Here is a 21,681-nt window from a genome sequence, read left to right on the forward strand (position 1 = left end):
TTGAGCGAGTTAAGCAATGATACCACCATTACAAATTTTTTGTAATGAAATTTTCTTATTAACCATTTTAACTCGTGCATAACGAATCTATAATACCATTGAAATCCTAAAAGGTATAAAATTGTATTCGATGATGTAAGTATTTGCGTATTTTATGAATGATTGAACGTCACACAAATGATTTCTCACAATAAATATTTTCAGCATCTTTTTTGTAGTTTTTCTGAGGTAATATTAATGATCCGATGATTTTCGGCTTTGATATTACGTAATAATTTGCGTTTTTGAAAGAAATTGTTTTATTTTTCATGCACAATTCATGAGAATGGCGGTTCAACGTTCGTATAAGACCGGGGTCGTTCGATGAACCAACAGAACCATCATCTTTACCATCGACAGATCATCGACAGTCAATATGCACACGTACTGCAAACAGTGAGTTTGGAATGTTCGCATAAGTAAAAGTATGCAAGATACATACATAAATAAAGTACGCCTTTAGTTTATGTTTAAAATTAATTACAATTAAAGAAATATCTATACACTACATATAAAATAAGTATTGTTTTGTTTTCAAGAAGTCATAAAGTTGTTTGGAAATTTACTTTATTACTTTCAAACGACAAAAGTAAAAATTCAACTAAGCAGTGAATGAATTTTAGAGTGTACGGAAAAGTAGTTATATGTGAATGTACGAATAGAATAATATAATATCTATAATGTCTTTTGTTTTTAAAAGGAAATGTTTATTACATGCTGCCTATAAGTTCTCTTAAGGATATCAATTTATTTACGCAACAGAAAGTAAAAAAGAAGAAAATTTACCGATTTATGCATTAAAATGATTTAAAATGACTAAAAACATATGCTAATTTAGAAATTGCTTTCGGAAACTTAAGAAATGATATTTTGAATTTATTGTTTTCATAATTTCCACCACTAAGTCAAGTTCTTCGTCAAGTCGCTTAGTCAAGTCGAATAATGTTAAGCCATAGTCAGTCATTCGCCGACCGTTTCTCGGGCGAGTTCAACGCGTGCGCGCGTCGCGGATGTGCCTCATGCGCACATAAAAGTTGTGCTTTAAATTAAAGTTATATTAATTAAACAAACTCTAAGCAAATTGCATCCAAGCTCAATATAATTTGCATCAAAATATTATAAAGTGAGCAGATTAAAGCAATTTGCCTTAAACCTATTGGATTACCAAGCAAACATATTAATTAAACTAATAAATCGATTTTTATGTGCGCATCTTTAAACAAAACGTTAATTTCATCAACATAATTAAGTCAAGGTAAAGATGCAACATAACATTATAATATTAAAAACAACTATAATTAAATTTTTTATACTAATGACGATGTAAATTATAAACAAAGTATCGTCTCTACCTTGAAATAAAATATTAACATTGAAACTTGATACCAAGTTTATTTTATACGTTCATCGTATACAATGTTATTGTGGTTTTACTTTAAGTTTAAGTTTAAGTTTAAGTAAAACTATTGCATAATCCAACACGTTGAATTTACGATTTACAGTTGCACTTGAATTACAACTCACAACAAAAATCACATACCTACTTAATGTTTATTTGCCTGTATGCGTTTGTGTTGAGTGCATTAATTAAACGCGAATGCTAATTACCAGCACACATACACATTTTTTCATTACGTTATTTTCTCATCCTACAACCGCGCCGCATCCACGTACCAAGCAACGGACTTTGCGACTTCCGTATTTATTTGCACTTTACTCGTTACCATAATACTCGTAAACACATACATCGTGATTCTGTGTTCGCGTTTTGCATTAGGAGCAAAAAGGAAATTAACACGCAAAAAAGTGATGGCTAATTAGGCTCCAGGCGGTTTTTTATAAGAGTTTATAGAGGCATTAAATAATAGGGACGATTATGCAAATGTCGGCGGCGTTTTGAGCACAAACAAAAGGAAGAAAAATTAAAGAAAAAAAAAACAAATGAAAATAAATAAAACTATTCTTGAAAAAGTAGCGCTGGAAACAGTTATATTGAAAATTGTTTTATATTTATATAAATCCCACATAATATTCGCTGGGAAAATATAAAAATATAAAACTATTTTCTGTTATTTTTCATGATTTTTTACATTTTTGAAAATATAAAATCCGGTTATATTTTCACAATAAATATTTGATAAATTAATCCAGAAATTCAATTTCAATGAATTATCACTGTATGTTTAACGCAACAGTAAATTCGATTCTATTCGCGAATTGTAAGCATTTCGCTATTCGTGCAGTCAAGCGAACAAACCGACATTGATTTCATTGATCCTGCGCGCGTGCATTATGCACTCGCTAACGTACCGCCACGTCGCACCGTTGCGGCATTTTCAATAAATAAATTCTTTTCAAACGCACGCGTGATAATAAGCGTAACGGCATGCGCTCACCCGCCATTGCGCCATTATCTGCATTGTGCATAACCCCGAATAGAAATGAAAATCAAAACTAACAGAAAGGATAACGTGTGTCGAAAGAATCACCGACTCAAGACTAACGTGAATGAAAGCATTCGAAACGGTCTTTTCTTAAAAATGCGCCATCTTGAATCACGCCAAGACAAAACAGGATTATAGGTGCTTACTCGCCGAGAAAATCGTTAAGTGATGCGTTGAATAGTTGAACACACAAGCGAAATATTTGAAATGGATGAAAATATGCGCGTACGGTTTAATATATGCATGAATATATAATATCTATGCATATTGCACATGGCAACTGAGAACAGTTATGAACGTCACATATGCAGGATGCGCTTAATGAGACATCGATTGCATCATAATTTATGCAGATTGTTTTAAATATGAACGGAAATAAAATTCAGATAATCATGAATTTTACTATAGCTAAATTTCTCACCAGGCAAATTAGTGCACTTTTTATCATTTTCTATACGATTATATCTCCGAAGCACAGCGCGCAGTGCACCTGAGCACGATATGATACAGTTATGTGGCGTTTCTTCTTCGCCAGCTCGGCTACTTCAAACCACATACTCCGATAATCTTGTACCTGGTGCTTGTTTGCTTGTAGTAGTTGTTCTTGTTCCTATCGCCTCGAGTCTGGTTAAAAATCGCATTCTCATGCACATTCTCGTTCGTATCCTCTCTGCCGTTCCATTCATGTGCGGTGTTCGCGGTCGGATGTAGTCGTAATCATAAATCGCAACTAGAATAAATAAACTTGCAACTTGCTTCCAACTTCTAATAAGACTTGCTTTGCAACTTGTTAGATAGTACAGATTATGCGCTACTTTTTCCATTCATAGTCTAAGGGGACTTATTCAACGTTATTAGTTTATTAATTTCGTGCTGCGCGAGTTTCCACGGGTATACGCCGATGTTTTTTCTTTCACGCTAGGATGTTCTGGCTAGTTAGGTAACTGAAAACCACGAGAATGAAAATTACCGCGACGGGTTATTACATGCTCAAAATTTTAATTAAACTTTTAAATATAAATGGTAAATAAATTGTTTAGGATTTCTTTTTTTTTGATAAAATACTGAATGTATGATTGATGGGAACATTATCTTAGAGTAAACTGTCAAAGATAACGATGAAATATTTCTTTGGGAATAGAATCAATTATAATTAAGTTAAAATAATTTTTATGCACTGTTAATTCAATTTTAAGATTCCCATGAGTTAGATGAACATTTATACATTACCATTGCAATTACCACACACCGATATTTTACCTCACACGTGCATGACTTTATGAGAAAATTATAAGATCATGAAACATGCTATAATTCACTTTTCTGTTGTTATATGTGTGGAAAATCACGCGGAAGATGTTCACGATGCACATGTGCGATGTTTCTATCTCGCATCTGTACTGCAACGCCTTGTAATGACGTTACGTAAAGATAAAAAAAACACGTTGATAATTAACGTTACGAACAATAAAAGTTCGCTAGGAAGACAATTAATGCAAGTAAACACCATTAGTGCATGTCTTGTATTATCTCATCGTATCCGGTAGGATAGAATTAGTTGCTAATGATGTAAAAGAAGGAGAGTTTCAGATTAACCCCAAATGTAGAGCAGGTGACATTGGCTGATGTATGCAATAGTATTAATCAGTGCAGAGTACAAGTAATAAAACATTGAGAAAAAGCTTATTTTAAAGACATAATGAATCGAAAAAAAATGTTATAGAAACTTGATATCAATTTTTCAATCGAACAAAACTGAATTTTCAATTAGTAAATAAATTTAACACGGTATTAATTGATGAAACAATTGTTCTTATATTTTTTTACTACTTTATATTTGTCTATACTAGTTCTTAAAATTGAGTTTATGTTTAAAATTTCTATCAAATTTAATATTTTATTTCATTGCATTTCGAGTGGGAATCCATGTAACAATGTTGTGCTCCAATTCGTAGCCGGTCTTCAGAGAAAAGAGAAAAAATATATGGCCGAGAAACAAGTTGGAAATTAAGCGCGTTAATTTTATGATGTTAGGCTAATTCGTAATTAACGAGCAATTATCAAAATTAGCAACGTGCCCCTTCCGCGGATCGCGGGAAACGAAACGAGAACAAAGCGAAATTACGACCGTCATTATCGCAAACGGATGAATCGGAATGGCGCCGCGTTTGGATCTTAAGATGTCGACACTTTTTCTATCTTTAGAGCCGACTAAATATTTTCTAACTCACTGAACGAACACATCACCTATCGCCTTCTTTCTTAAACGTGTCTTAATAGCTAAGATAAAGCTCGTTTAATTTTGCGCTGAAGTGTGGAAGACGGATGTGGTTACCTTTTATTGCCAACTTTAAGACAATTACTAATTAAAATTATGAGCGAATAAAATTTGATTGAACTACTAACAAAAAGCCTTATTTCTCGGTATTGCACAGTGAAAACAATAAATTGGTTGCTATTTTATGATTTTGTTCTAATTCTAGAGTGCTCTGAATGGCAATTGAAACAGAAACGACTTAAGTTTTGATTGTAAAAGTGCAATTTACACCGTTTATGACGCAGTAGCACTTTTTTCATTAAACTTTCGCTTAGCATCTGATATCAACAATAAATTTTGATTGAAATCAGACTGAATTTGAATGCAGTTCTAAATTACATTTCTCTTCACATAGAAAATAAATTAGCCGCAATTACATTCGAATGTGAACGCATAGGTTCTTTGGCAATGCCACCATGAAGTTAATTAACCATCACGCGGTTGCGAAGCCCGAAGAATCCAGCTCATGCGCATGTGTGCATCTGTACAAGATTCTCTTTCGTTTCCTATTACGTGATGCGCCACTCGCCACATGTGTGCGGATAGTTGATATGATTAATAAAATTCCAACGGTAATACATTTTCTTAGGCATGCTTGCTCGACTTGACTCGGTCTTGAGCAGAGTTAACTTAACTTGAGTCGGTTCGTTGGTCAAATGCGTGCGCACTTAATTTCTATGTTTCTGGCATCCAACTTCTTTATATTTTTTATTCTCACTATCCACTTATTACTTATATTTTATGTTATGCGTAGATAGCTAACATAAAAAAGTGCACAACATTCCGCTTCACATTATTACACTTTAATTTCATGCTTTTTATATTATCTGTAGAGTATATCAAGATTTTTAGAAAATCTATATTGGTTTATCTTCTATATATGGCTGTATTTTAGTTATTAGTTTGCCATTTTGGTTTTATTGCTAATTTTAATTTCAGCCGCGCGATTTTTATGAAGTAATCAGACAGTTATTGCATAAATTTAATTAGTTAGAACTGTTTAAGGCAAAAAACGTTATATAAGAAGCCGGTCACCGAAACTTGTTTGTTTACGACTTGGACTGGCGCGGTGCGTTCAATACAGGCTTTTGCTAAACAATCTCGTGGCCCAGTACCCGTTAAAGCTGTCTGAAGACGAAACGCTTCGGGCATATATTTAGGTTGTTTGCAAACCGGCTTGTTTGATTGTCAAGCAATTGGTTTATCAAGCAATGTCGGTGGTGTTACGCTATTTATAACTTTAGCTCAACTGGTTCAAAATATACGAGTATTATCTTCGATTTGTTGAATTTGTCTCTGACTGGAAGAGAAATATAATTATTTCATCACTGGAAAAATTCGTGGATCTGAAATAAAATTATCCATAATCGACAATATTTTGTACTTTACTAGAAAATAGTCGATCGTGGAGTTGTTGCAATAATTTGATTGTGATTTTCTCGATTAAATCAAAAGTCTTGTTGGCGGTTGAAACTCAGATGTTACTAGAAAAAATATTAATTTTATCATAATAAAAAACTGACTTAAATTCAGTCAATAATTTGTTTAAGATCTCATTTGTCGATACGGTTTTGCGAAATTCCTCAGGACAGCTAGTAAAGAGATAAATTTGTTAAACAAAAATTAAATTAATTCAATCAATGCAATTTAATTAATTTTACCATGTATAACCATGTAATATAATGTATAACTTACTGTTTCCTTGATTCTAAACTGTTTTGTTCGCTTTTTCCAGATATCCATAGCATAAATCACCATTGACTCTGCAACCAATTTTCTCGTCCCGCTCGACGCACGAATGTTTATCATGCCATTCGCGATTCTCTGGTGACACTTTGCTGTTGGTTTTTCCATCTGTTGCAAAAACTCCCCCGAGTGTGAACATCGACGTGAGCGGCAAAGTGTCTCCAACTCCCGCACCATTTCGATTCAGAATGTTATCGCTGTTTCGTCCCACGAGTTGTGCGCTTTCCGGCACCCCCGACTCCTTCAATGGCGACAACGTCGTTTCTTTGCTGTCGTGCGTCGTCTGGGCGCGAATAGATAAAAACGAGTAATAAAGGTTGCCTTATTGCAAGTTATAAACTACCCGGACAGCTTCCTGGAATAATAATAAAAAAGCATATAGAAAGGCAAAAAGAAGTAAATAAAAAAGCAGTTGGATCCGGGTGGAAAACAAGTACATCCTCGACGTGAAGCAGCAAAAAAAAGCACGAAAGGAGCATCAGGACAGCACCAAGTAAGCGTGAAAAACTCATCCGTTGGGAAGTCATCGTGAGCAATACCCAAAACATTGTAAAGTGGTGCTGAAAATAAGAAAATGTTGAATTGAAACCGATGTACAAGCTACAGTAAATCGTAAATATTGTGCGTTACAATATAGTATCCCGAGAGTGTCAGGTGAAAAGTGAACAACTTGGTTTTAATGCGAAGAAAGTGATCAAAACTTGCGAAAGTTGAAAAGAAAACGTCAACAAAATGCTGTCGACTAATGTTCTATGCATGAAGAAGCGGAAGAAACGCAGCTATTATGTTTCTAACGTATCGGATTACGGTGGGACTAAATATCGGAACAAAAGGTAAGACACATTTAATACCAACAAGGGCAAAATAATATTTTGTGCTCAACGTATAAAAAATAATTCAATTTACTGATACTAAAGTTTTCTATGCAAATTTCCAAAGTGACAAGTGCATATCATGGTTTCTAACAATGTAGGTATGAAACAATAAGTCAATTAACTCCTGCGAGTTGTAATTAAGACGCGTTGGAAGCAAATGAGTAAAAGAGCATCTCGCAGTCGTCGTTTAGCCAATTAGCTGCGAACAATCGTCGATTCAAAGTCTTCAGTCGCAAGACGTGCCTGCGTAGGCCGATTAATTAGTGCAAAATGAGGCGCATGCTATTTTAATTAATGATAAACGGAATTATTCGTATCAGTCACGTGGGCATTACTGATTTTCACACAATAACATAATAAAATCTAAGAATTTAAGAGTCAAATGACTAAAAGTATTTCATTCAATTATAATATTATTTTAAACAATTTAATGTGCCTTGTAGTAATTTAAAAATTATTATATCATTGTCAACGCAAGGTATTATTATTATATCTGTAAATCAACAAGAGAAATTTGAAACACGCAATTAGAATTATGTTCCAGTACTTAATTGTAATATTTTAATAGATAAAGAGTGAATAGCATGATGGCGTGAGAGTGAAATTTAATCAGCCAAGTGTTGCACTCATCGAAATGATTTAGATTTAAATCGTACATAGCAATGTCTTGCATACGATTATGTTTCTTTTTATCTTTGTTTACATTGTGATGTTGCATGCGCAGAGAATTGCTTGATTATGTTTGGATAATAAAAGTGATGATATTATTACTTATGCATGCAGCGCTATTGCGCCTTGTTATAAAACTTTCAATTACGCATTTATTGATGCAGATAACACGTTATGATTAACAATGAGATTGTAATGTTATAAATTAAGTTAATTTATAGTCTGATGTACTCGTATGATTACTCTATCGTAAGCTTTTATTTTGCAAATGGAAATTAATCAATCTATCATTTATAGTTAATATTATCATTCATCAGATTAAATATTAATTTAATTTACAATATTCATAATATATAGATAGAGTGTAAGTCTTTCTAATAATGCGGAAAAAATCAAACATTATCCTTTTAAATGTTGAAATTTTGCGAATTACGATTGGAATAAACGCAAATGTCTTTACGGCAGTGCAATAATATAATCAATATCTTTTGCAAACAGGTAGATATTATCAAAACAGTCAAAATTGAAGAAGAAAAAATTAAAAACAAAAAATATTTTCATCTTTTCTTCAATGTTAATAAAAACATTTCATTTTGAGAATTCATTTTCATCTTAATCACAAAACTTTATTAGATTCAGTTCTTAATTATGCTTCGGCGAGATTTATTGATGAAGGTGTTCGAAGTTTCGCTTGACAGCTAATATTGCATAAAGTTTAGAACTTTTAAACCCTTATTAGCATTTTATGTATTTGATTAAGGCGCTGAAAAAATATATCGTCCTAAAAATCCGAATTATATGATATATTCAGACCACAAAACGTAAGCAGTAATCTTTAATTTTAATGCGGCTGCCATTAAATTCGCGCAGAAGCGTTGCCCACCTGCCGCCATTGGTTCGAATTAATTACTAGCATTAACTCCATTTAATGCCGCAGGGCACGGATTTATGGGGTTGTTTTATCGCGAGTATTAATTTTGAGTACCTACTATGTATACTGTTGTAACGGCTTAAGCTACGTACACATCAATAAATATTTGCCCTTTCTATACGATGGGCGAATTTGCCATGCGTTTGGTATTTTAGCGACAAATTCACTTTGCTGTGTTTGTTATTTTGTGCGCTCCAGTTATGCAAATTAAAATTCAACATCTACATCAGCAACGCAGCAAAATATGACAATACACCGGCGTTTGTATGCTGATAAAGGCCTCGAGCGTGCGTATATCTTCATTGAGGCACAAATAAAAGCCTGTTCAGATCAATACCTATATAACAACGTATTTATTTAATGCATAAATGTATTGATTTATTTATATTCACGCGCGCATGTCATTCATAATGAATAGTATCCTATTTAATAATAACATGCAATTTTATAGATTGCAATTCTTAATAACATCAATATGTACAAATTTACCAAGTTATTAACCTAAAATATGACAAATGTATTGTTTGTTGCCTATGTTAAAGTTCGAAATGTAAAATGAACGTGTTTCGCGTGCGTGTTATGCGTGAAAGTGTTCTTTTATGGGCGTTTATGCCGCGTGAATTTATTCTTGATTACCGATTGTGATTTGTAAGTAGCCGTGCCAGCGGTGCGGTTGAATTCGACTTTTTAAATTGGTTCAAGGTGGCCGACCCGCAGCGCAGAACGCATTCCGCATTTCTGCATTCTACTGATTGTACTGCACGTTTCGTTTTCGCTGCTTTAACGAATAATCTTAAAACCAAGCCACACCCCAACATAAATTACATTTATTTTTTGATGTAGCATATAATTTCATAATTCTAGAAACACTCTGTATGTGCTTAACAGCCATTCGTTTTATTGTTTGTAAATTTTCGATTTTGCAATTTACGACTCGCGCCTGGCCCGAATGAAGTTAACTCGTGATTGTAAAACACAAGTCGTGAGTGTAAAAAACGTAGTAAAACGACGATTGCAAGGACCATACGACAACACGAAATTTGCATGCCAAATCACAATTTCTACCAAATTATGTGCTGATTGATTGAGAAATATAATTCGTTTTAATGATTACGTAATGATTATGTAGCGTGTTGCTAAAATTCGAGGAAAATAACTAATGCGCATTTTCAGTTACGCTTTGCGACAATTTCTACCACGTGCAAAAGGAACTTTACAGGTTGGTTGAATTTTAAACTACTCAATGATATTGTATGCTATGCAACCAATGTTACACCTGTGCTGTAAAGTTGCCTATAGCAACATATAACAGTGCAAATAAATTCGAAATGCTTCGATGATTTTGTTCACACTGTTCACACGCTTGTTCCGGTGTGCGCCTTCTTCAGACCCAGCTGTTGCGTGCGAGCCAACCGTTGAGGCGCAAGAGGTAAAAGGTAAACAAGCGGACGTGAACGCGAACGACCACACGTTCATCAGTCGGTTCGCGTTTCTCGTTTTGTCTGCTTCCGCAAAAATGCAACAAAAATAATTTAAATAAATTTAAAATGAAACATGAGTATTTACTTAAATAATTGGTAAAATAAAATGTGAAACACGTGTAAAGAAACAATCCGTAAAATTAAAAAAAACATGAACATTTTTATCGCCAGTGATAAATTATTAAAATTAATTTGCATTGTTTGATTTCGTTGGATTTAAATTTGCTGGTGCATGAGTTTGTCACAATTTTCAAGGACGTTAACGGCGGCGTGCTTGAAAAGGTTAACGAAAACAAACAACGATTTAACTGCCAACGGAAGTAATTACACGACATACACAACAGGTACATCTTCAATTTTATTCTAACGTTACACTAAATTTAACTAACGACCTCACTACAATTGAAAGTGCTTTTAACTTAATATTTAGAATATTTAATAAATAATCTACAAAAAAATATTTTACGTATTTGTATGAGCACCTGATAAACTTGATAAACTTGATATTACTTATACCATGAACAAACATCGATTAAATTAATCCATGTTGATTGATGGCGCAAATTTTTCTCGACCAAAGTGCATCACAATAACTCACAATCATTCATCAATAAATAAATAAAGCGTGAAAGAAAGTGCGCCACATTTTCACATACCAACATATAATCACAATAAATTCAATAGAATTGAGTGTTAAACAACGTAAATCACGTGTATACAACGAACATTAACAAATGTTTCAGGTAGATAAAAATTGAAGCGATTAGATGAACAATTCTTCACGTTAATTTTGCGTTTTACGTTTTAACTTTCCAATTAGGATACTAAAAATCATTACTCACTTGCAAAGTATGTATTATCATGCTTGTTCCTCGATTATTCATCCCATACAGATGAAACATCTCGAATTTCACATTCGCACTCATATTATTCATCTTGCATGTAAGTACCATACGAGTATCTTTCACTTCCCAGTAAATATGAAATTGAATTTATGTTGGAGATGTATAAGTATACAGATAGAAATTTGTAGAAATTGCACTGGAAGACCTTGTCGAAGTCCTTGAAAGTGTGCAATGCAACTGCAATTGCTACAACAAGTTTGTATTTTGCGCGTGTAATAAATTTTTTACCGAGAAAGGAATATTTTCCTAATTGAAAGTTATCTTAAAGATAACTAAAATATGTTTAGTAAATTTCGCCAGCCAACAAAGTTTAAGCTTCAACGAATTTATTCCTACACAAATAATTTAAAAAGGAAGGAAGCGTACGTACGTATAATTGCAAGTAATTGTCAGTAATTGTTGTGCTGTAAAAAGTCTAATAAAGCTACGAACGTAAACTCGAACTCGAAAGCGATTGCAAAACGCCGCTAGCGAAGACACGTCGAAGAAGTCTTTCTGCGGCCGGTCGCTTCCTTCTCTTCTTTCGTGACATTCACCTTGAAGAATCAGAGCGTGGTACTTTTATGTATTAACAGGTATTAATATCGCAAAAGCAATGCGCAGATTCTAAGATTTTTTGTTTTATTTCTTGTTCCTGTAGCAACAACGCATAATAGATATTTAATTACAAATGTATTACCCATTCTAGTGATGATATCAAAATGGCCGTAGGCAAACTGACCTTTTATTTCATATGATTTTACTTATGTACAATTACGAAATATTCCTGTATAGCAAAACATGATTTTAGATTGTTTGAAAACTTGTTTTGGTTTTGTGGAATTCGGTTGAAAAGTTATTATCGAAAATCTAAAAAGTGAATTTGGTTTGAGGCCGCAATGCGGCGTACTCGAAATGGGGGCGACGGGGCGAACGCGCTAAACGAACCGTGAAGAAGAAATCGCCGTCTGGTCTCGACGCGACGTCACAATTCAACAAGTTGCCCAATATTAAATTTATTTCATAGCGCGAAATAAATCTTTTACTTTGGCAAACATATTGATATACCTATAGATTGATATATGCAACCCACAATGTTCTACATTTAATATACATTGGTGTTAGTAAAGTTGCATATTCATGAGGTGTAACTTTTACTATTGTGTTCTTAATTACACTGTACGAAATATTAATCGCTCGTTAGTTTAATTGGTTCGTTAATTCTTCGCCGTTTGAACATTAAGCTAAATAGTTCACTTTTCTTTTCCAAAAAAGAATCAAGACTTAAACTTAAAACGCTAAAAACTAAACGATCAAGATTCATATCTTTAGATCAATGAACCGACAAAAATTTTAGTTTAAGATTTGAGTATTTTATATACTTATATGTATTCTATATTAATACTATTCCTGTTTCTCTTTCGATGTTCGCTGTTCGCTAATGTAGATGATTATTTATTATTCGCAGGTTGCAAGCATCCTACAGGTTGAATCTAACTGTAAAGTCTAATCACGGCCCGAGAGCGATAGACGATTAAATTAAGTCCCGAAGAGCGGATATGATGACGGCTGATAGCCACGTATTCGACGTTATGTTATGTTATGCCACAACCAAGTGGCTACGAATATGAAGACTAAAGTTGAACAGTTGAAGGCAACATCAATGTGTTAACTGTAATCTGTTTTTTTTTTATTCGCGGCGGTGTTCTCGACGCGGTTCGTTATTATGCGTGATTACGCTTAGTATTAATACGTTTTCGCTAGCTTCCTTTGAAATTCCGATGCGGACGCGACGTGAAATGCATTAACATCGCTTCGTTACGTTTCATTATCGCATTATGTTTGCATTTGTCACAAATAAATGGACACTTTGACGATTTCGAAGATATTCGCTTGGTAGCTAAGTAACAAGCAAATATGAGGAGATCTAACGGGAAAACGTAATTAAAATTAGTTTCGGGTTGCTTTTACTTAACACGCAGTGTTTGTGTTTCATTAGCTTCCTCCTGTCACCTGTCGCCAAAGTTATTGATGAAGTTATTTGTAAAAAAGTGTTAAAAAATGTCAAATTGGCAAATTTGATTTGTACATGTAAATTCAATGCAGTAATAAATGCAAACAAAGTTATTTATAGTTGATTTCAGCTTACGATAAAATTGTTCTTAACAAACGAGCGTCCTGCAAGTGTGCCGCATTGAAAGAGAAGTGTCGAAATGTTGAATTTGCTATTGTGTTGCAATTTAATTACAGATTAGTTATCATTGCGCGTCGTGGCATCCAGACGCGTCGTCGGTGCAATGCAGGTGTAAACGTGTTAACAATCACCAGCCGCCATACGCCCAACACAACTTTTATTGTGTTCATTTATGCGGTGGGTTTTCACACTTCTCGCATTTTTACAGCCATCCTCCGCGCTGGTATGCACATGCAATAAAAAGTTACAACCGTAACTTTAATTAAATTTAGTTTCTTCTTTAAAAATTCAAAAACTAAATTAACAGATGAATTTACAGAAAAATCACATATATTTGACACGGTTATTATAATAATGATAGGTGGTCATCATAAAATTTATATTTTTCGCAATATCTAGGTGAAAGCTGGACTAATAGACAATTTCGTTTCACTTTTTTGTTCATGTTAGGCGTTTTTCGGTTTTTGCACGTAGGTGAGTAAGTACGAGTACGCTTGACCGTATTTTTGCGTACAGTGTGTTTTTTGTTATTTTAAAGTGTTTAACAATGCCCTAGTCTTCACTAAGAGTAGGTAAATATTGTATGAATTTATTCATTTTTTGTTTAATATTATGCTTTGTGCGTCATTCCGCAGACATTTATCAAAATTGACAGTGAAATAATACAAATTCGCTGATTTCGATTAATATTTTAATACTGCGAATAATAAATATCTCCTTATTCTTTTAAAAAGATCTTAAGTATCATTAACAGTGTTTTAATGTTTTTACGCTGTTATTGTGCATGATATCTATTATCTCATGGTAGAATCTAATTGTCTTATCTAGCGATCGCATCTGTGTGTATATTGGCGCATCGCCGTTTTTTATTCCTTCTATTCCGAAGAAACAAAACGTCTTGTGGCACACATGAAATCAAAAAAAGGAAGTGATAGTCATCTCTTTGATGTGCAATTTTGTTTCTTGTCTTTAATGAATCTCTTATTCATTTCACTTGTGAACTAGTATGTGATTTCAGTTGTAAATGCTTACATCATAACTTTATGAAATTAAATTATTTGTGCAAAAGTTTTGTTCAATAAAAATCAAATCCTGGTATGTTAACTAAGCTGAAAAAGCTCTAAACATTAAATTCTTCGATTGGAATTTGTCGCACGTAGGCGACGTGTGTAAATCGGCGTCGATTTCGTCGCCGCGCCGCACATTAAAGCGTACTTTAGATTAGAAAACGAGAGCCGCTCGCATGTCTCTTCGCAGCCTCCACAAGAACTTCGTGTTTCTGCTTAACCCAGATCTCCGTTTGCGTCGTTCCTCGTTCCTGCACCGACTGCATACATCTCGCATGCAATGCGGTGTACGTCGAACTAAAACAATTTAAACATGCTATGCTGCCTGCCATGCTTGTCCGTTCGTTTGCATTGCGATGGCGCAGATTAACCGCGATTAAACGTGAATTAAACGCGTTTATGTGCCGCTTTAGCGGACGCTCACAACGCCCGTGGAAAAGGAAAAAGGCACGCGGGTCGGTAAAAGCGGTGTAATTTGATCACCGCACAGCAGGTAAGTAAATACGAATATCGCACTGGGTCAACGCGAAGGCATGTTAAATCCAGCCTTGTACATACATAAAATATAAACGTGCTAAATGTTGAAATTTGGAATATTTTATGTCAAATTGCAAGACAAATTTGGTGTAAAATTATCTTTTACTTCATTTTTACCTAAAATATAATCATGGTTTTGTGTTCATATAATTTTTACTTGTGTCCCACCTTGTTTACTTCCTACATTAACTCATTTCACTGATTTTATTAGATTTTCACAACTTTCTATGTCTAAAAACATACACAGAACTTAATATGGTGAAATTATACATTCTTTTCGTCTTTTAAAAATGCTTCATGATTTTTGTACCAGTTCAAGGCTACATTCAACATTTTCGCATAAAACGAATGTAATTGATGTTTTTAATGTCTTTAGTGCAGCTTCTAAAGGTGGAGCGCACATTAAGCGCATGCCGTAGAAGGCATACGTGGCGAATAATACTAAAAATAAAAATAAACAAAAAGAACGTCTAAGTAACTACGTTTACCGCATGCATGGTCGAGTGAACGTGCGATAACTCGCAGCTATTTGCCATCTGACGAAGCCCAAAGCCGAGACATGAGAGGAAAGAAATGCAGAAGCAACCTTTCACTCGAATTAAGTACAAGTACCGCGAAGTATGTACGTTATTTCATTCAATAATACCACCCATCTTGAGAAGTGGGTAATATTAAAGCTGTGAATGCACCTTGCTCAGATAGAATGTTTATCGATGGAGATAATGCTGACAGCTATGCCGGGAGGAAATTTGCAATTCGACTAAGTCGATTTGGAAGTGAAAGAAAATATAGTAAATGAAAAACAATCTACTGGAATTATTGCCTGAAGGTCGTTGGATTAATGAAATAAGAAAGGAAGTCATAGAAAAACCGCTAGAAGCAATAAACACCTAGTAATGATTAATTTATAGAGAATTATTGATTTTTAAATGTCACTCAAAAATGAATTTATCTAATAATGACGTAACTTGATGCTATTTTGAAGATGTCATTTACCTATGTAAAAATTGTTTTGCTTGTTGTGTGAAACTTGTCTCTTGTGTCTTGTTCAATGAAAGCGTAACTAAAGAGCACCTGAAATTGAACCGCTGCTGCAACAGGCCGCAGTTGATTGAAATCGAAATGGAAATCGATTCGCGCATGGAGTTTTTGGTGTTTAATGTATCGTGACGATCGAATAAACATTGTCTGTGTACAGTCGAAAGTCAAATTTACATACGCAACGTTCGTTATACCGCACATAAACAAAAACCAAACCAAACACAAGATGGCGGTTACAGAGCGAGCTTTAATCGATTATAATCATAAAAAACATGGCGACAAAAAGAAATTGACGAAAGAGAATCAAATTATATAATGATCTGACGAAATTTTTATACTTTAATGAAAAGGTTTTCGATATTTTTCTCAATTTATTATAGCAACTGATTGAATAAGTTTAACTAACAATACGCGTGTGAAAATCAGGTGATTTCAGACATTGCGTGTGATATAAGGAAACAAACAAATATTATATATAATTAAAATCTAAAGTCGTAGGTTTGATTCACGTCGTATTCCATGCCATTCATTTTTTTTTCATCTCCTGTTTACTTGTTCATTTGTTTAAAACAAACAATAAAACAAATAAAAGCAGAAAAAATGAAATGTGAAATACACAAGTTATACTTAAGTTATGTTTTCAACTGGTGAATAAATCGGTGAAAGACTCGAGTCGGAATCTCGCGATTTATATAAATTCTCGCTTCTCGTATTTCGCATGCGATACGCATGAATACAATAGGCATTAAAGCGAAGCACATTCAAGTAAACATGAGGGAAGAAACTGTAATTATCGCAAGACACACGACAGACAATTCACAGTAGACAATAAAACAATATGGATGTCTTCCATACTCTTCAGCTAGATAATTTAATTTATAAATGCATAACGAGACAAAAATAGCTTTTTATTTTGCGAAAAAAAGATAATTCTATAGAATTTTATAGTAGAATACCGCAAAACAAATTTTTATACGACGTAGGAATACACAGTCGTAAAGTTATGAAAATATATCCGTGATAACACTTGACTTCAAGAAACGCGAAAGCATTTTCAGACTTAAGTACATTTAGTTGCAACCTACGCTTGCGTAATCTAAGAGATCTTGCAGTTTCTGACCGGTTGTTTTAAAATTTAAATAATGTCATGAGATTCAGCAGGCTTGAACTCAGATACAAGTACATTTCCTTGGTCATGTGAGAAATGGACATGAGTTGAACGAACGTACGCAACCTTGACTCCCATTTGAATCTTGCTTTTGAATAATCGGAATAATCCTCTTAGGTTTAACTAGCTTCGGTGTAAATGCGTTAAGTCATTGACTTAAGTCTCAACTTAAAGTGAGTTAAGTTGACCTCATGTGCTTCACTGGAGTAATATTGCTTAAGTTGAGTTATCTTAACTAGAAATACATTAACCGGACCCTTTTCTCTTCTATGTTCAACATTCAACAATAATCCAACTGTTGAAAGTCGAAATTATTAAATTTTTCAATAGAAATTTATATTAAAATTAAAAATAAAATTCATAAAATTTTATTTCCGAAAATAAAATACTTTAACGGATTAAAATCCTAACAGTTTAATTTTTTTAAATTTAATGCCTAATTAAATTATTCCTAACATGTATTTAGCATATCTTTTGATCTGTTATTGAATTATTACTACGATTAGCGGTGTACTGAGTTAGCTGGCACTGTTTTTCTAAGCCTACGCATGTTAACTTTACATTTCTTGATTTATTTTTGAGAAATTATTATGACGTGTGGTTTGATGAATGTTGCTCACTACTTTATATTATTTTTTCTAGTTTGCGATCGGAATAGAAATCAAACATTGATTTGCCTTTCATTTTGAGATAGAGCTCAAAACATACTACGTATTACCAACATGAAATTGTGAGGAATATGAAATTTAGGTTGTAATCAACGCAAATGCATTCGTGTAGATTGTTGGTTGTATAACATTTCTCAATTATTGCAATTTATAATTTAGAATTATACTCATGACATGAATTTTATGTTTATTGGCATTTTTCTTTGAATATTTCACTTTTTATTGATTTATTTTATTTGTAATTAAAGTTTAAATTAACGAAAGTATAATTAAATTCTCTATAATAAAACTGACCATTAATACATAGCTAATATAGAACAAGAGAATGTGTATTAATTGTTCTTAAACTCGAAATTAGTTACGACTCACGTTTATGACTCCACTTTTTTCTAATGTGCAAACCAAGCATAATAATAACCTGTTGAAAACGTTATACACGTTAAATCACTTTATCACATCATCACATTCAACAGCACAACACCCAGCATCATGTAATATGTGATTGGAAATTTGATATCTAGCTGAGGTGAAAACGTAATTATAGAAATAAGCCTCCGGGACTTTTATAAGATACATTTTTACTACCCAACTAGTAAAATGAAAGGAAAAGGTAAAAATAGCATGGTGATGTATTACATTGATAATACTAATCCCAAAAATTAATCTTTTCATTAAAAATTAGATTTACCGAAAGTAAATGCTATTTACTCGTATTTATGCATCTTCCTGATTATACATTAATAGAAGATGATTAATATCAGCTTGGCATTTAGCAACAAAGTAAATTTATGATTTTTATATTCATGCCGCACATTTTGACAGCGCGAAATTGGCGGTAAAGTTTGGCATTAAAGTTTTCGGGTTGCTTTTGGTTTGACGCTTAACTTTTGGCATTACGATCGCTTTGGTGTTTGCGTTCATGTTCGTGTTATGCTAATCACACATACGCTGAGTGCACACATGCGGTGAGGCGTTATTCAATTTGTAAATTTACTGTTGGCCGAACGCAGAAACGACGAGAGCACGTTATAAATGTTGTACTTTGAAATAAAAGTTTGCAGGCGCGCAGACGTAAAATGAACGCAGATTTACAGACAGCCTGGTTATATAAGAACGTCTCTCACATCAAGTCTAATTTAAACATAACTAAAATATAATATACACTAAATAAATTAGCTTATTATCATCAATTTCATATAAACATTTTGAAAACTCAACTTATTTTACTAATTTAAACTGCCTTCAAAAGTTAATGTCAATTTTTTTAGCATCTTAATCACAAATATCACCTAGACGTATTAAAAATTATTACAACTTTCAACATTCAAGTTAGTTTTTGTTTTTATATGACTAATATATCATTAAAAGAAGTACTATATTTGACAAATTGGTCTTGACCTTTGCACATCTTCAAAAAACCATAATTTATGTATTTAAAATGTTAATTTGGCAAATATTATTATGTGTGTGCAAATAAATTATTAACGTTTTTTTTATTCTTATTGCATGTTTTTGATAATTTCGTTATTACTATCTGCTCCTATCATTACTTGCACGTAATATTCATTTTATTATTACACATTATTTTCCCTCAAAAAATATCCAACGTATAAATATGACTATTCATTAGAAAGTGGCTTTTTTCGATAATAACCATAGATAACAAGCATTATGTAGGTACGTACGACACATACGTGGTTACATCTTGCTTTCTTTCTAGTTTCATTTTGATGTTGTCTATGATTACAATAAATTTCTATATTCATAGCTAATAATTTTATTTTCTTTGGTCGCAAATATAATATACAATGAATGTGGAGATTGAGGATATATTCCATCACAACAATGTTAGTATTAGTATTGTTATAACGAGACCGCAAAAGTAAAAAGCTCATGTTCATAACACACATTTGCGGACGATAATAACAATCGGTTGTTAGAAATTGGAAGCCGCCAGCATGATACATGCATGTATTGGCATATTGGCGTATTGACTTTCGTTTCGGCCGATTTCTTACGAGTTGTATGAAATTTACATGCGAGTACAATTTCACTAACATTCCACATGGAGGAAACACAGAATAAATTCATAATTATAAAGAAATTCTGAATTATTTTTATGAAAAACTAGCAAATTTTTATTTTTTAAATTATACTTTAATATTCATTATCTAAATATTGTTTGTCTGAATAACTAAACCAACAAAATTACTATGTTGGTGACAATGTGACAATGTGTGAATACGTAATTGTCACTAGATGAAAACCGAATGCATAATGCAACATGACCAACATGACAATGTGATTCCTGCACGTGAGAAACAAACATAGAATAAATCAGAAATCAATTGAAGCAATACTAACTCTTCGCCATTTTGATATTATGTGTTTGGCAAAACATTAACGTATCTAAACAAACAAACTTTAATCGTGTCAAGAAATTTAACGAATGTATGGAAATAAAATAAAATTGAAAGGAAGAAAGTAAAATGTGATTTAACTATTTAAACAGAATTTAATCAATTCTGCGTGTACTTTTACTACAAGTATATTACAAATGTATGTTGGGTTGGGTCAGTCCTCTAATAGTGACATATTGTCCAATTGTCACAGTGTGTCACTGAATAAGAGCTTCGAATGGATTCTGCTGAACAATGCCGAACAGGATGTTGCCGTTTTACTTTTTCTACTATTTATGGCTTGCATTTATTTTTACATTCACTCGCGTTTCTGTACATGGTTTGTGCTCGTCCTTTATGTGTAATGTGTTCGTATTAGATACGGATTACTTTATCTAGTAATTAATTTATCTCTATTAAATAGGAAAGGCGTTTTTCATTAATATTTAACGTATCAATCAAAATTTATGTCAAATTAATTTGATTTAAAGTTATTTCTTGGTCAAGTTACGCTTTCAAATGAATGACAGCATCTGCTAGAGTTAATCAATTCTCTCGTCGGTTTTCTTGCGCGATAGTATAATTAAAATCCAATCAGCTTTATTACTGATGTTACGAATTCTAATGATACGCTAAGAATTGACGCAAGTCTTCAATTTCAACATTGATTTTATACAAAGTGTTTAGACTTTTCCAATGCCTGGTATGTTGGCTATGTCTAGAGCAATAGAAAAGTTTACAGAAAGAAATAAATCGAACGGATTGGAATGAATCCAAATGTTCGTACTGGAATGGATGGCTTCCAGGTTAGAAACTTAGAAGACTCACAAATGCCTAACGCGCACCTAATGCACACAGCACACGCTCCAATCACTACTTTAAACAGTCGAGTGTCCAGTCGGGTCGGTTTAGTTTTAATAATTACAAATAAACTAGAAGCGATGGAAGACGAAGAAATGCTGCCGATGCCGAAGACGTCGACATCGGTGCGGTAAACGCGGTGAATGTGAAAAGCGCGAGTGCGGTCGTGCATGAAGCGCACAAATTCAACGAAATTCGAAATTACCGACAAACATTTTACGAGTAGTGTCTGCATTACTATAAGGTATCACACTAAAACTATAACATGCCTGTAGCACAGGACATCGACGCGAGAAAACAAAAATTAACAACGGGAAGCTTTTCTTTCTTTATGGCTGAAGAAATAAAATCTTTTGATGC

The 21,681-nt window shown here is 33.4% G+C and overlaps 1 protein-coding gene across 3 annotated transcripts in view; it reads left to right on the forward strand.

Annotated features, from left to right (window-relative positions):
* Positions 1-1,013: 1,013 nt before the first annotated feature.
* Positions 1,014-21,681, forward strand: part of LOC135796579 (formin-J) — a 47,345-nt gene continuing 26,677 nt past the window's right edge. For 2 of the 3 annotated variants that reach the window (XM_065308660.1, XM_065308663.1), the window contains exons 1-2: positions 1,014-1,294; positions 6,536-7,379. In XM_065308660.1, coding sequence (XP_065164732.1) covers positions 7,279-7,379 — 101 coding nt within the window. In that variant the 5' untranslated portion in view covers positions 1,014-1,294; positions 6,536-7,278. Of the gene's footprint in view, positions 1,295-6,535; positions 7,380-10,647; positions 10,847-21,681 lie in introns of those variants that run through there. The other variant, XM_065308662.1, reaches the window with a different exon arrangement.

The sequence above is a fragment of the Atheta coriaria genome, unplaced genomic scaffold, assembly GCF_025399875.1.
Source record: "Atheta coriaria isolate IRGN ID8LTWV9N9 unplaced genomic scaffold, Caltech_Dcor_3.1 hic_scaffold_7_pilon, whole genome shotgun sequence".
Lineage (NCBI taxonomy): Eukaryota > Metazoa > Arthropoda > Insecta > Coleoptera > Staphylinidae > Dalotia > Dalotia coriaria.